General features: G+C 37.4%; 1 protein-coding gene across 1 annotated transcript in view; it reads right to left on the reverse strand.

Moving 5' to 3' along the window:
• Positions 1 to 16,521, reverse strand: part of UGGT2 (UDP-glucose glycoprotein glucosyltransferase 2) — a 235,755-nt gene extending 219,234 nt beyond the window's left edge. The window contains exons 1-2 of the mRNA XM_043994943.1: positions 16,301 to 16,521; positions 4,638 to 4,720 (exon numbers count right to left, since the gene is read on the reverse strand). Coding sequence (XP_043850878.1) covers positions 4,638 to 4,720; positions 16,301 to 16,473 — 256 coding nt within the window. The 5' untranslated portion in view covers positions 16,474 to 16,521. The remainder of the gene's footprint in view (positions 1 to 4,637; positions 4,721 to 16,300) is intronic.
• Between the last annotated feature and the right edge of the window lie 371 nt (positions 16,522 to 16,892).

The raw sequence follows: 16,892 nt of genomic DNA on the forward strand, positions 1-16,892 counted from the left end.
TTTCTGAATTTTTATTGAGGTAGACTATTTGACCTCAAATTAAAATGGATGAAGTACACCAGTTAAAATATGCCAGTTTCTCATTGGTTTGAAGTCATCATATTTAGGACTGTATTAAAATCCAAATAATATTTGGGTTCCCCCTTTGCAACTGCACCACTCTTTTTTCCCCAGGGCTTGCTGTTCACAACATCTTTTTGTCTTTCCCTCTGAAAAACTTAATTCCCATGTATTTTTCCTAAACCAGGATGACTTACACTAAACCAGGTTGTAAACCAGATTATATTGAAGAGAAGAGGAAGTTCCTTTACAGCAGTGCTAGTATTTATGAATGTGTATCTTCTATTAGCTATGTATAATATCAGAGGAAGTGAATAAACCACAAATTAGCTTTAAAGTATATATGTATATCGACTGAGATATACATACATACACACATATACTGCTAATAAAATTTTAGTAAGTGAAATGCTTTCCCTCAAACTAGTTAGAGAACTGAATTAAACAGATGTTTATTTAGAATAACAATAGACTTTACTTAATCTATATTTTTGTATATATGTACATCACATATACATATAAATATATATTTGCATGTGAATATACATATATATGAAATGCACCCAGAATGTGACAACTCCCCAAATCAGAAAATAAGTATACCATTTTCATTCACTGTCCTCAGCACCCATTTATATCTGGTCATCAAAGCTAAATAAAAATCACAAACATTAAATTACAGTATACCAGAGACATGTAGGGTTGTGCTATATGTGTGACTGTGTGTACCTTTGTTCCTATAGTTCATACAGTTGGATTACGCTTGTTTGAGCTATGACTGAATTGTGATAATAAAATGTTGTCATAAACCAAAAAGAAAATCACAAACTTTAATATTTATAGGCTTCCAGAAAAATAAAAATGTTTATGCATACCAAGGATAAAGATTTTCAGAAATTGATCAGATATCAATTTAGAAAAATTCTGAGGAAGATACAGATTTGAATCTGGATACCAACATGAGCCTCTGATTCTGGATTGTTGTCAATCTTCATGCCAGTTTCAACTTTTCACATAAAACTTTTGACTAGACTTGGGGATGGAAGAAATGTTGTTTCACGCATTCACCTTTAGACTTGGTGTCTTAGCAACATAAGGATGCTTATTTCAATTTGGCATTTCAATGTTTCAGTGTTGATCAATCAAAGCTCTGCCCTGAGCACAACTGACTATAGGTGTGCTTGTCTGTTCTGTTACTGTCATCTTCTGTTGACAAGACAGGTGTCATGAGGTTTCTAACCCATTTCCCAAAGCTATACAGGTTAAGTAATAGCACATCAACCCATCAATAACACTTTGACAGATGAGGAAAAAATGCCATTCAGTGCTAGAAAAGGAACAGAATCCTTAAAACTATGATGATTTCCACAGCACTAAAAATATGATATAAAATTAGTTCCTGAATTTAGAATATAAAAATCTTACGATTCATATTGTTTGGATAAAGAACCTATAAAAGTGTTTCTTAAATAACCATAAAGACCAAAGACATCCAAAAAAACACCACTAAAATGAAGCAAGAGATTCTAGGAAATAGTTCAGTCACAGAAATAATGTGTAAAACAGGCTCAGGAAAATATGTTTGTCACATACCTTTTTTTGTGTCCTCATAGTTTAAAAACACAGCCTAGATTTCACATTATTGCAACAATATGTTTGCTAAATTTAATAGTCAATGGAGGTCATATGCTTAAAATCAGGGCTTAGAATTAGAGTTCATTGTTTCTGAGACAAATTAGCAGGGCAAGTCACTTACTCTTTTAATGACCCATGTAACTCTAAGGCAGAAGTTCTTACCCTGGTGTCCACGAACTTGGTTTTTTTTTTTTTTAAGTTGATAACTGTACTTTAATTGGTTTCCTTTGTAATCCTATGTATTTTATTTTCTGCATTTAAAAACATTATTCTAGAGAAGAGAGCCATATATCTTACAAGAAAGCCAAAGGTTAACGCTAAAATGCTTCTTTACATCAGTGGAGAAAACAGGGGTTCAGCCATGCCTCCTTTTCTCTACCCCCAACATAATATATACCTTACAAAGTCATTGAAAACAAAGTATTTTGAAAACTTTAAAGCATTATTTAAATATGAATCATTATTATTTACTTACAACCTGATTTCTTCTATAGTCAGCCCTAACATATACATAATGAGGTACACAGTGCTTCAGTACCCATGCAAAAACACTAAAACTTAGCAATGGACTCTTACAATATTATACTGATAGGGAGCTGCATTGAGATATAAGACATACTGATCAAAGGGGTCATGAATAAGGACCTGCGACTTAGAAGACTGTGCAAAACTATTAACAGAACCTACCACCAATGGTACACTGCAAATAGGCTTGGGATATAAATGAAGGATGCTAAATTTGAAAAACTTTGAAATGGATATGGAGAGGACCAGGGAAAGAAAGTTTAGGAAGATAAAAGAGAGTAGAGTGAGTTGCCAATTCAGGAAGGAAATTTAAATGGTCCTTTTAAATTAACATAGAGATATGACAAATCACATTCTATTCTCCCATTATCAGAACAGTAAAAATATACTAAAATAAAACAAGCAAAAAAGCCACATTTTTCCTATTTATAGCAAGGAAAATATTTCTAAGAGGCTTCAAGCTCTATCACAGCAGGGAGCATGTGTTATCTAAACATTATATCTCAGCCAAAGTTTCCTAGACACAAGTGCTCTGCATATAGTTGGCCCTTTATAAATGTGGAATTTAAATTTAAGAAGATATGAGTGGGGGCAGCTAGGTGGCGCAGTGGATAGAGCACCGGCCCTGGAGTCAGGAGTACCTGAGTTCAAATCCGGCCTCAGACATTTAACACTTACTAGCTGTGTGACCCTGGGCAAGTCACTTAATCCCAATTGCCCCACTAAAAAAAAAAAAAAAGAAGAAGAAGATATGAGTGGTTAAGCCTATTCATGAATTCCTTAGGGGAAAAAACCCATAAATATTGCTTTACCTGACTTTTTTCAAACACTCATACTGAAATAGTTATTACTAACTACATCTATTTTCTTTGTAAAGACTTATTTCATGGAATCATATCATTATAGAAGTAGGTCTTCCAATTAAGTAAGGTTCAAGGTCAGTAAATACCTAAATCAGCCAAGACAGTTACTATACACTTCTCTTAAAAATAGCTAGGGATAGAAGTTACACAGCATTTAAATTACCTTTACAACTAAAACATTTTTCTTGTAACTAAATGAATTCACTCAATGTAATTTGTACCCTTATCCTTTTTGTCATCTTTATAGAGACAAAGAAAATTGGACATCATTGTCTATATAACAGACCTTTTTATCCTTGACAGATTAAATAATTTTAGCCTTTTCTAAGTTAGCCAACCTAAAGTTCTTTAATTAACCCTGACTTGTGAGTTTTCTTTTCCATATCTTTAGTCATGATGGTATTGTAGAAAATAACAATGGATTTGGAATCAAAGTACCCGGCTTCTCCTACCTGTGTAACCTTGTGATCTCTAGGATGTCACTCTGAACCCATAAAGTTAGAAGACTATTAAATGATTTCTAAAGTTTTCTACTGATCTCAATAGTATGAAGGCAAGGATCCTATAACTTACCTTTCTTAGTATCCCTTACCTTTCAAGACAGAGCCTGGCAACTTGTAAAGTATCTCAACTAATGCAGAGCCCATAAATTCTCTGGCCTTTATAATTTTTTTTTTTTTTTTTAGTGAGGCAATTGGGGTTAAGTGACTTGCCCAGGGTCACACAGCTAGTAAGTGTTAAGTGTCTGAGGCCGGATTTGAACTCAGGTACTCCTGACTCCAGGGCCGGTGCTCTATCACACTGCGCCACCTAGCTGCCCCCCTGGCCTTTATAATTAGAGAGTTGCCTGGCCCACCAAAAGTGATTAATCCAGAGCCACAAATCCAGTATGTGTCAGAAGAAGAGCTTGAATTCAGGTCTTCCAGACTCTGAAGCCAGTTTTCTACTGACAAGATAATGCCACATATTATTCTTCTATCAATATTCCTTTAAGACAGGAGCAAAAATAATTTGACTTTACAGATGATGAAATAAGGTATAAAAGTTAGCAGATATGTTCAAAGAAAGTATTCAGTGCTCTGTCCATGAGATTATTCTGTCCTCCACTAAAGATGAACAAACTGATTTCCTAATTCATAAAATAAATAAAAATGTCTTAAGAGCAAGATTGTTCAAAAAATAAAAGTATGATACAAGCTAGCATAAAAAGAATAACTTTTTCAAAATAAAATTTGACAGTTTTATAAGTTATGATTAATGCAACATCATTATTGTGTAGCAAATCTTAAAATAAAGTATTTAAATGACACATTAATGTAGTGCATTGAGGTTTACAAAATGTTTATCTGACAATCCTGTGTGGTTATTACTATAAATATTATTCTTAAGACTTTAGATATAATCATGTAGAAAAGTTTTTCAGAAAAACATCCTTAAAATTTAATTCTTAGATTTAAATACTTTTGTAAGCATTATGCTATTTTCAACTTCAATCATTAAAAGTATTTCACAATTTGTACATATCTTATAGGTTAAAACATGCACATTCCATACCTCCTTGCTTGTATATTGTTAATTCTCTTATGGTTTCCAGAAACTGCCAAAACTTCTCATTACTTTCTTCTGCCATAAATTCACTATATGAAAAAAAATTACATGTTTGTCCATAGGTAGATAGCTGAGTAACTGCTTAGAGCTAGGGTTCTTTTTTTAAGCTCATTTTTCTCAATTACATGTAAAAACAATTTTTAACATTAATTTTAAAAATAATTTTCCAAATTCCCTCCATCCCTTTCCCCCTCTTTAAGAAAGCAAGCACTTTGAAATAGATTGATTGTATATGTGCAGTCATGCAAAACACATTTCCATATTATCTATATTGCAAAAGAGAACACAGACCAAAAAACCCCAAGAAAAATAAAATATAAAAAGTATGCTTTGATCTAAATTCATACTTCATCAGTTCCTTCTCTAGAGGTGGATAGCATTTTTTGTCATAAGTCTTTTGGAATTGTCTTGTATGCAAAGTCATTCAGTTGATCATCTTTATGATATTGCTATTACTGTATACAAGGATCTCCTGGCTCTGCTCACTTCACTTTCCATCAGTTCAAATATGTCTTCCCAAGTTTTTCTGAACCATTCTGCTCATCATCTTTTATACAACAATAGTATTCCATCACAATCATATACCATAACTTGCTTAGCCATTCGCCAATTGATGGCTGTCACCTCAATTTCTAATTCTTTGCCACTACAAAAAGAGCTGGTATATTTTGCTACATATAGAACCTTTTCCCTTTTCTTTGATCTCTTTGGATATAGACCTAGTAGTGGTATTGTATTTCTGAGTCAAAGAGTATGCACAGTTTTTTGCACTTTGGGCATAGTTTCAAATTGCTCTCCAGAATGATTGGATCAGTTCACAATTCTACAACAGTGCATTAGTGTCTCAATTTTTTCACATCCTCTCCCAACATCTGTAATTTTCTTTTTCTGTCACAGTAGCCAGTCTCATAGGTATGAAGTAGTACCTCAGAATTGGTTTAGTTTTAATTTTTTAAATCAATAGTGATTTAGATAATTTTTTCATTTGCCTTTAGTTTTGATGATTTTGTTCAAAAACTGCTTGTTCTTATCTGCCTGCCACATGGCTCTCCGTATTTCAGATGTCAGTGTTTCCAAAAGCACAAATCTGACCATGTTTCCCTTTATCACCTCTGGGATCAACTATAAAATCTTGTTTGGCACCAAAAACCCTTCATAATCTGCCCCCTCCTTTCCAATCTTTACACTTTATACCCCATAACACATAACACATAATCTGCAGGCCAGTGACACTGGCTTTTTTACTTTTTTCTCAAACAAGACACTACATTTTCTGACTTGTCACTGTAACTGGATATCCCACATACCTGGAATATTCTCTTTTCTCATCTCCATCTACTGGCTGCCCTGGTTTCTTTCAAGTTCCAGCAAAAACCTCACCTTCTTCTAGATATCTTTCCTGATTCCCCTTAATTCTGATGGTTCCTCTCTGTTTATCATTTCCAATTTATCCTGTATATAGGTTATTTGTTCACAGTTGTCTGCACATTGTCTCTCACATTAGACTATGAGCTCCTTGAGAGGAGAGACCATCTTTTACCTTTCTTTGTATCCCCAGCATTTAGCACAGTGCCTGGTGGTGTTGTTACTCAGCCATCTCAGTCATGTCCAACTCTTCATGACCCCCTTTGTAGTTTTCTTGACAAAGATACTGAAGTGGTTTGCCATTTACTTCTCCAGTTACTTTTACAGGTAAGGAAACTAAGGAAAACTGGATTAAGTGACTTGCCTGGGGTCACACAGCTAATGAGGGTCTGAGATTAAATTTAAATTTAGGTCTTTCTGACTCTTGGTCAGGTGTACTATTCACCTCAATGTCATAGTAACTTGCTTAATAAAGTTTACTGACTGGCTGACTAAATGCAAAGGGGACCACAACACAAAAAAACTTGGGAATTAGAGTAAAAACAAAAAGGAAAAATGCCTGAGGTCAAATAACTTCCTCATTTTGGAAAGCAGAAGTAAACAAATGTTGATGCTTACCTGAAGTATCACTATGAATTGCCAGAAAAAAAGGTGCATGTAAAATTGCTTTTAGCTTTTTCTTCATTAGTATTAAAGAATGAAATGGATCGATTTTAAATGGCATCATGAAAAATACTGTAAAATGCTGCTTAGATAATGGTTTTAGTAAATATAAATGTGAATCCAAGTAAATAACAAGCATTTATTAAGTACTGAATATATTTGAGATACTGTGTCAGAAAATAGGTATATAAAAACAAAGAAACAGTCTCTTGTCAACAAGGACCTTACATCCCCCTGGGAATGAGGTAGAAAAACAACATGTAAATAGATGAGTAAATACATGATAATTTGAGAAAGGAAGTAAGTTCACTAATAATTAAGGGAATCAGTAAAGGCTTCCTGAGGTTTGAACTGAGTTGAATTTTCAAAGAAACAGAAGAGTGGACTTGTATTCCAATCATATGGGACAGCTTAATACAAAGGTAAGGGGGAAAGATGGAATTCTAGGTTCTGAGAACACCAAGTAGGGCATTTATCAAACCTAGAATCTGTAAAGGGGTGTAATTTAAGGCCAGGATGAAAAAGTCAGCAGAAATTGTGAAAGACATGTGCTTTTCACACACAAAAACAATCAGATCATTTTTATAATCCTTGTTTCCATTTAGAAACTCTTTGAAATGCTAAAGTAGGAAATAGTGTGATATTGTTAAGCAGGAAGGGAGGAAGGAAGGAAGGAAGGAAAAGTCAGTGATCCTTAGGAGCTATGGGGTTTTAAAGAACAAAGTATAAAGTAACCTTTATAAGTCACTGAATTTAAAAGGGGCCAAAGACACCAAGATTACAAAAAGATTTTGCAAGTTAGGAAAAAACAGATTGTAAGACATTTAAATTAAGTTGTTTTTATTATGTTTATTTTCTCAAAAAAGAATAGTCTTTGCTTTCAATTTAACTCAATTCTTGCTGACTTTGAAAAACTGGGAGTTGGTAATGTTGAGAAAAACTATCAAATATGCACAATAACCTACATTAGTCATTGGGCATTTGGACATCTCTTCTAGGGATGTCCATCAAGGGAACAAAAACAGGAATAAATAAGATTGTTTAAATTCACTAAAAGCTTAAATTCTGCACATGTAGCTACTTAAAACATGTTTGCTTGCTGCAAAGAAAGGGAAGGTATGGAATTTCTTTAAGACACAGGGGAAGGAACACTGAGCTGACTAAGCTAAGGAGGTAAACATATAAGCAAGATGTACGATATAATAAAACTTGAAAAACCAAGCACATATACAACTGAATGTTATAGTCAGAGTTTATATGAATATATTTCAAATAGTCATCCTATACATTTATTATGATGATATTCTTCCCTTACTCCCCTTTCCCCGCCACCCACTTTGGGAAACTTTTAAAAATTGATGACTCCAGAACTAATTTATCAGCCATAGATGAAATAAGTCTCATTGAAGATATAAATGAATGTCTAGCAATTTCTAATTCCAAGAAAAGCCCCCAAATGTTCTTAGTAATTTCCATATCATTAGCATCATAGGATTCTAGATTGGGGCCTGGAAAAAGACTTCTAAAAGGCCATCTTTCTGATCTCCTTGATTCATATCTCTTCCCCCTCCACCCACCCTCATCACATCTGCCAAAGTGATTTTCCCAAAATATGTCTGGCCATGTCATTCTCCTACTCAATAAATTCCAAAAGCTCTATTGTCTCTAGTATGTACACAGAGTGATGGCAGTATCAGAGGAGAAAATGAGCATATTTGAGAGATGTTGTAAAGGTAAAAATGACATACATTGGAAAGAGATTGGATATGGGGCATGTATATGAGAAACAGTGAGAAGTCAAGGATGAAACCTAGGTTATGAGCCTGAGGAACTGGGAGGATGGTGTTGCCCTCTAGAGTAATAGGGAAGTCAGATGTAGGAGAAGGTTTAGCGGGAAGAATAATGAGTTCCGTTTTAGACATTTTGGATGTGAGATGCCTATTGGACATGCAGTTTGCGATGTCTCAAGGGCAGTTAGTTGTAGGATTGGAGATGAGCAGAGAGGTTGGGGCAGGATAGGTAGATTTGAAAATCATCGTTGGGATGATAATTAAATTGTTTGTATAGAGTAGATAAGAGGGTTCAGGATAGAACCCTGAGGGACACCTATGGTTAGACAGCATGACCTGGAAGACGATACAGTAAAGGAGAATAAGGAAGAGTGGTCAGATGGGTAGGGGGAGAAGCAGGGGAGAGTGATATTCTGAAAACCTAGAAAAGAGAGTATCAAGGAAAGGAGGGTGATCAACTGCAGAGAGGTCACGGAAAATGAGTACTGAGAAAAAAATCATTGAAACTGTCAACTAAGAAATGAGACATAAGAACAGTGGTGTTCATACTGCAACAGGAAGTGGATTCCCTCTTAAGGCTGTGGGGACACTGGGATAAAGCCCTAGCACATAACTTTAACCTTGAGTCTACTGTCAGCTTTCCTCCTTTTCCAGTTTCCTCCCCATTTTCCTGTAACAATTGCCCCTTCTACCCTAAAGTCAGAAAAAAATGAATCAATTGAGATTAGTTTAGGTATATACTGAGCCAGGGACAGAGATTAGGATGAGATTAAATTTTTTTTTCTTATTTTTAAAAATTTTTTTGCAACAAACATTTATTTTATTTTTCCAGTTACATGTAAGGGTTGGATGAGATTAAATTTAAAAAGTCTTGAATTAGAAGAAATGACTCAGATTAGGAGCAGAGCTCCTCTAAAATGGATCTTGGAATGGACTTGGGCTGGATACAGGCTTACTGGGAAGATTAACGGCAGCTCTGATGAAATGAACCAGAGTAAAAAAGCTAATACAATTCAGACTGGGATTTGCCAATGGAAAGACTCATGGGTTGATGTCATTTCCAGGGCATTTATGTAGTGTATAATCGGTTGTGTCACTATCTGATGAAATCTGAATATACTCATACAGGTTTTGCACATATTAAATTACATTTCAAAGTTAAGTTACTTTTGCACTAATATCCAGGTAACTGAAAGGAAGAGAAGAAAGCAACAGCATATGGGCTAAAAGGTTAGCAATCATCTCAGGATAGAAGTACTGTAGGTATTTCTTCAATTATTTTTTTCCAGTCTACTTCAGCTACACCTCACCCCCTTTTTTCTTCCTTCAGCTATTGAAACCAAAACACTCCCCAAAATGAAATTTGGACCCTTAACTTTCTAAAGAGATGCTGTATAGCATAATGGATACAATTCACCTCAGAGCCAGGAAGACTTATGCTCAAGTTCTGCTACTGACACATACTAGCTCTGGTGACCTCGAATAAAACACTTAACTTTTCACTACTCTAGACAAATATTTAAGACTAAAAATTGCAATAACTAATTTCTCTTTGTCTTGGCCTTCTTTTACTCATACCCATTCCATCTGATATTCATCACTGAGACCTGCTCCCTGCATGCATCTCACCCAACCCAGAACACTACATCCCTGGCCTTTTATTCCAAAACCAGCAGTACCACAACTCTCCTCTCTCCTGCTCACAACACATTGGTCCTATAGGGAAAATAGTCATATTCTTTGTGCTTCCATACAACTTTCAAACTCTCTCTTGACCATTAACATGCAGAAATCTTTCCTTTGACATTCACAGTATAAAAATTTTCTACGCAAAACAGATTATGATGGTTGTTTTATCCTTGCCACCATTTTGGACTTCTTTAACTTCTCCAACTGTGCTCATTTTGGATTTCTTTGAGTTGTCCACTGTGCCTTCACTATGGGTACCTTCCCCTTACCCCTTTATGCTGTTCTGTTCTCTCTTGTGTTGTTTCCCTCCATTAGATTATAAGCTCCTTGAGGGCAGGAACTGGGGGAGGTGTATCCCCAGCACTTAGCAAAATACCTAGCCTATGCTAGGTGCTTACTAAATGTTTAGTAAATATTGACTATTCTATTTCCTTTACCAAGGAGTTCAGCACCTTGCTCACCCTTTCCCTTTCCTCTCCAGTGCTTAAACTTATCCTCCTAAACATCCCAATTCCTCAGTCTTTTAAAATCCACTTCAGTCACACAAAATAGATAGATATGCTGTTATCTCACCAATACTCACAAGTGTTCCATTTCTCTAACTGAAAATTCTGACATTCCTCTAACTAAAACTTTCTATCAGTCCATCTCTACCTATGCCTCAATGCTCTTAAACCCATTCTCTGGAGTTTCAATCCTTCTATTCCTCAGGTCATTATCCCCATTCTGATTTCACTCCCCTCCCTTTCCTATTTGATCCTAGAGTTAGACAATTCAACTCTACATTATTCTCTAGTCAAATTTCTTGCCCCCTTGTCCTAGCATCCCTTGCCGTTCAGCCCTGAACTGCTCCCATAATACTATTCCTTAGCTCCTATTTTTCTTTTGCTGAATGGAGATGGATATAGTCACACAACCATGCTGAGGAAATTATAAAATGGACCTTCATGACAGTAAGGCAATCCTTTTATTCTACTCAAATCAATTCTCTACCTCACTCTCCACAAAACTTTTTTTTTAAGTGAGGCAATTGGGGTCAAGTGACTTGACCAGGGTCACACAGCTAGTAAGTGTTAAGTGTCTCAACCGGGATTTGAACTCAGGTACTCCTGACTCCAGGGCCGGTACTCTATCCACTGTGCCACCAACTGCCCCTCCACAAAACTTTTCAAAGCTTACTCCTCTCTCCCCAAGCCACCCATACTTCAATCTTTCTCACCCCCTTAGCTGAGGACCTTAGCTCCTACTTTACTTGAGAATATTGGGTCCATTCAACATAAGTTCCCTTTTGTAACCTTTCTTCATCTCAAAATCATCTCTCACTCTCTCCTCCTTTCCCCTTTTGATAATTACATTGCCTTTCTCTTTGCCAAGACCAATCCCTTTATAAATGGCTTTGATCCCATCCCCTTCCATCTTCTCCAGCAGACTGCAACCCTAAAATACCTCTCTCCATCTCCAAATCCTAAATATCTACTAGTTCCTTCCTTACTTCTTTCAAACATATCCAAATATCCCCAATCCTAAAAAACAAACAAAAACTCAAAGTTTACTAGAAAAGAAGATGGCCTAGCAGTACCAGATCTCAAACTATACTACAAAGCTGCAATCATCAAAAAAAAAATCTAGTGCTAGATAACAGAGTGGTTGATCAATGGAATAAATTAGGCAAACAACATACAGAAGCAAATGGCCACAGTAACCTAGTATTTGATAAACCCAAAGGTCAAGATATTACAGCAAAAACTCATTATTTGCAAAACTGGCAACACTGGAAAGCAGTCTGGCATGGCAGTTAGACTCAGATGAACATCTCATGTAATATACCAAGATAAGCTAAAAATTAAAATTGTTTAGACATATCATAAGCAAATTAGACATATCATAATATCATAAGCAAATTAGAGGAGCAAGGAAAAAATTACTTGTCAGACCTATTGATAAGGGAAGAGTTCATGACCAAATAAGTGATAGAGATGATCATTAGAAGTAAAATGGCACTTGACACTTACTAGCTGTGTGACCCTGGGCAAATCATTTAACCCCCATTGCCCCGCAAAAAAAAAAAAAAAAGACAATAAAAAAAGAAGTAAAATGGATAATTTTGATTATGTGAAGATAAAAAGATTTTGCATAAACAAAACTAATAGAGCCAAACTTAGAAGGAAAGCAGGAAACTGGGAAAAGTTTTTGCTCTGATAAGGGTCTCATTTCTCAAATAGATAGGGAACTGAGCCAAATTTGTAAAAATCAGATCCAGTCCCCAATTGATATATAATATGAACAAGTAGTTTTCAGAAGAAAAAAATCAAAGCTATCAATAGTCATATGAAAAAATGTCCTAAATCATATGGGGGCCAAATTTAATATAGGGAGATTTAATTGGGTGGCTCGCTGTAATACTGGGGTCCTGAAAATAATGAGGGACCTCTAGGTCCAAAGCTCCCTCCCCTCTGAACTGGTATTTTAGATATTTCTCCCAGGCCAATAAGAAAGGAGCCTAACAGTCTCTTTTCCACAAACAAATCAGGTTTTATTAATGGGAATAAAATAAACAGCAACGGTGAAATTAATAAAATCAAAGACAAGGGAACAGGGAAAAAAGAAAAATGGATAATCCCCCTTAACTGTAACCTAAGTCTATACAATCCCCAAACTTGCTTCCAGTTCAGCTAATTCAAAAGAGCAGGGCTCATATGTTAACTCACCACCTGGGGTCCGTAGCTTCAATGGGAAACAGCTTTGCAGCCAGGGCCCACAGGACAAACTCCCAAGAAAGAACCTCTTTCTGCCTGCTCCCACAGCTCACACCACCAGAAGGAAAGTTTGCTTCCCTCAGCAAGGGTTTACTCTCCCTCTTCCAAAAGGGGAGGTCCTTCAAACTCGATCAGAGAGTAATTTCTCCTCCTGACATCAGCAGCATATGTCACTCAGGACAGGCCAGGAATGGACCATCCCAATCAGTCTGCCAAATTCCATTATTTTACCACAATCATTAATAATTAGAGAAATATAAATTAAAATAGTTCTGAGGTAACACTTCATACCCATCAGATTTGTTAACATGACAAGAGAAGGAAAATGACAAATGCTGGAGGGGAATTGGAAAGATAGGTACACTAATGCACAGTTGGTGGAGCTGTGAACTGGTCCAGTAATTTTGGAGATCTATTTGGAATTATGCCCAAAGGACTATAAAACAGTACATGTATACTTTAGACCTAGCAACAGCACTATTAGTTATATACCCCTAGAAATCAAAGAAAAAGCAAAAGACTCTTATGTCAAAAATATTTGTTGCAGGTTGTTTTTTTTTTGTTGTTGTTTTTTGGGTTTTTTTTTGTGGTGGCAAAGAAGGAATGCCTATCCATTGGGAAATGGCTGAACAAGTCATAGTACTGTGCTGTAAGAAATTATAAGAAGGATAGCTCAAAAAAAAACCTGGGAAGACTTATTTGAGCTGATGCAAAATGAAGCTAACAGAACTAGGAGAATGTTGTACAAGAGATATTATAATGACAATCAACCATGAAAAACAGCTACACCTATCAACACAGTGATCTAAGACAATTCCAGAGTACTCGTGAAAAATGTTATCCACCTCCAGAGAGATTGATAAACTCTGAGTGTGGATTGAAGCATATTTTCTTTCACTTTATTTTTCTTGATTTTTTTTCCTTTTACAATATGGCTAATTTGAAGATCTGTCTTGCATGATTTCATATAAATTTATAAATTTTCTGTCCTTATCCTCAACCTAAATTTGAACATTTGAAACCGGTGACCACTCTCTAGTAAGACTTCTCTGGGCTTCTACTCCCTTCTGGTTCTCTTCTTATCTATCACCTTGTCTGATTCATCATCTATATCATGTTCCCTAACTGTTGATGTTCCCCAAAATACTGTCCTACATCCCTTCTCATCTCTCTCTCTTTTCTCTTTTAGTAATCTCATCAATTCCCATCTCCATGAAGATGACTCCCATAACTACATACATAGTTCCAGTCTTATTCCTGAGCTTCAATGTCACATTACAATTGCCAGTTGGATATTTCAAACTGGATGTCCTAGAGATATATTAAACTCAACACATGCAAAACAATTCATTTTTCCTCCCCCAGGCCCCAAATCCATCCTTCTTCTAATATTTCCCTGTTTCTGTGGAAAACAGCATTTTGGGTCCTAGGTTCACAACTTTAGCATTTTACTCAACTCCTCATCCCCTCTCACCCCACATATCCAATCAGTTGTCAAGTCTCGGCATTTTTTTTTTTTTACCACCATAGCATTCCTTGCATCATCACTTCTCACCTAAATTTTTGAAATGGACTTTTAATTGGTTTCCCTGCTCCAACTTTCTTCCCCATGTCAATCAATCCTCCACACTACTGACAGCCATTTTCCTTAAGGGACAATCTTACTTCCCTATTCAATAACCTCAAATAGCTTCTTACTGCTTCTAGAATAAAATACAAACTTATCTGTATAACTTTTCAAGTCTTTCCTCTACCTATAATTCCAGCCTAATTATGCAAGACAACTAGCTTGTGCAGTGAACAGAATGCTAGACCTGGAATCAGGAAGACCTCAATTTAATTCTTGGCCCAGACACTTAAATGCTGCATGATCCTAAGCAAATCACTTAATCCCTGCCTCAGTTTCCTCATCTGTAAAATAGGGATAATAGCAGCTCTTACCTACCAGGTTTGTTATGAGGATCAAATGATACATTTGTAAAGCACTATATAAATGCTAGTTGTTATTATTGCATTAATCCCCCTCCTATGCTCTGTGATCCAACCAAAACGGCCTTCTCCCAGTTCTTCACACATAACAATCTGTCTCCTGTCTCTGTCAGTGCTTCTGAACTGGCAGTTCCCCATGCTTGGAGTATATTGCCTCCTCTTTTCCTTCAAGATCATCTTTAAGGGAAGCGTCTCCTGACACCCTCAATTAAGCCCCTCCCTTTCAAAACAACTTGCATTCTAATTATTTTGTGGTTTTATATATAGATATATTTAATATATTACTGATATATTAACATATATTAAAATATATTTATATAGAATAAAAGTAGTCATTATATTAAGTATTTTGTAGTGATTTTATTCTGCAGAGTATTTGGGTTTTTTAGGGCAATTTTGAGTTTTAAAAGCTTAGATATGTTTTAAGCTTTAAAAGATTAAAACTCCACTTAAAGAGTTTTGGGATATCCTGTATATTAAACACATTTTCTCTCCCATTAAGACATAAGCAACTAATTTAGGAGAGATTATTCCTGGGACTGTGTATTTATTTCACCAATGTCTTGACACAGAGTTGGAGCTGAATCAGTGAATCAATACTTAATTGACTGATTGATATGCATCTGTATATTTATGTCACTAACGTCTTGGTTCATAGTTGGAGCTTAATCAATGAATTAACACTTAACTGAATGATTTGCATTTGTATTCTTTATTTCATGAAGGTCTAGGTATCTGTATAAATTCCTCGCCAAGAGGGAGCTTCCTTAAATCAAGGAAATCCCAGGCCTCGTCCACATCCCTAACTTCCCCAAACCGTAAAGCAGCAAAGTTGAGTAAGTAAAGCAGGAAAGGAGGTGGCGCAGCCGGGGGGGGGGGGGGGGGGGGGGGAGAGGGGGGTGGGGGGGCGGGAGAGAGAGAGAGAGAGAGAGAGAGAGAGAGAGAGAGAGAGAGAGAGAGACAGAGAGAGAGACAGAGAGACAGAGAGACAGAGAGACAGAGAGACAGAGAGACACGTCCCGGCAACAAAGTAGCAGGCTTTGTAGTTAAAAAGTAGCCGAGGACGATCCCAGCAGGGGATGGGGACCTCGATAGCCACAGGGGAAGGGAGACCAGGAGGGAGGCCGGTCACAGACCGGGGGAAGCACTTTATGGGATCGGCCTCAAAGGCGATTCCCCAAAACCCTGACCCATCTCAGTAGGACCAGGAATAAAGGCAGCGACGTAGGCGGGAGCCGCCGCCCCATCCCGCAGCCCCCCACCCCCATCAGGGCAGCCCCGTCCTTCCCAGGCCCCAGGTTGCCAGGCTTCCGCCCTCCCGCCGCCCCTGGGGCCTAGGCGCCGCTCCCGCACCCACCTCGCCTCCAGCAGCAGCGGGGTCGCGGGCCATTTCGCAGACAAACTGGCCATCACCGCCTTGGAGGAGGAGGAGGAGGCGGAGGAGGAGGGCGCCTGAGCCCCGAGCAGCGGGAGCGACAAGGACACAGAGCTGAGGAGCAGCCGCACCACGTAGGCAGCCACCGCCGCCATAGCAGGGAGAGGAAAGGATGGAGCTGAGAGAAGGCGAGAAAAAGGAGAACCCGGCGGTCGGACCCCACTTAAGCCCAAAACTACCGCCCTCACGACGCCCCGCCCCTAGCGACCGCCCATTTCCGGTTGGGGGAGGGGAGAGGTGGGATGGATGGAGTCCGTTATCCAGGAGGCTAAGGGAAGGTGGCGCGTGCGTAGATTTGTGCTCCAAGACCCGGTCAGGATGAGCCTGAAATGGGATGGTGATCATTTCCAATGCGAATCCATCGCTCCCTTTCTATTTGGAGAGAGGACTTACCACCTCCATATGGAACAGTGCTCCAAGATCGGGGTCTTAATGTCACTGATAACTATTTCCAATTTTTCATATCTCCACCTTTACACACACACATCTATGCACACCTATACACACCTATATA

Source organism: Dromiciops gliroides, chromosome 3 (genome assembly GCF_019393635.1).
Source record: "Dromiciops gliroides isolate mDroGli1 chromosome 3, mDroGli1.pri, whole genome shotgun sequence".
Lineage (NCBI taxonomy): Eukaryota > Metazoa > Chordata > Mammalia > Microbiotheria > Microbiotheriidae > Dromiciops > Dromiciops gliroides.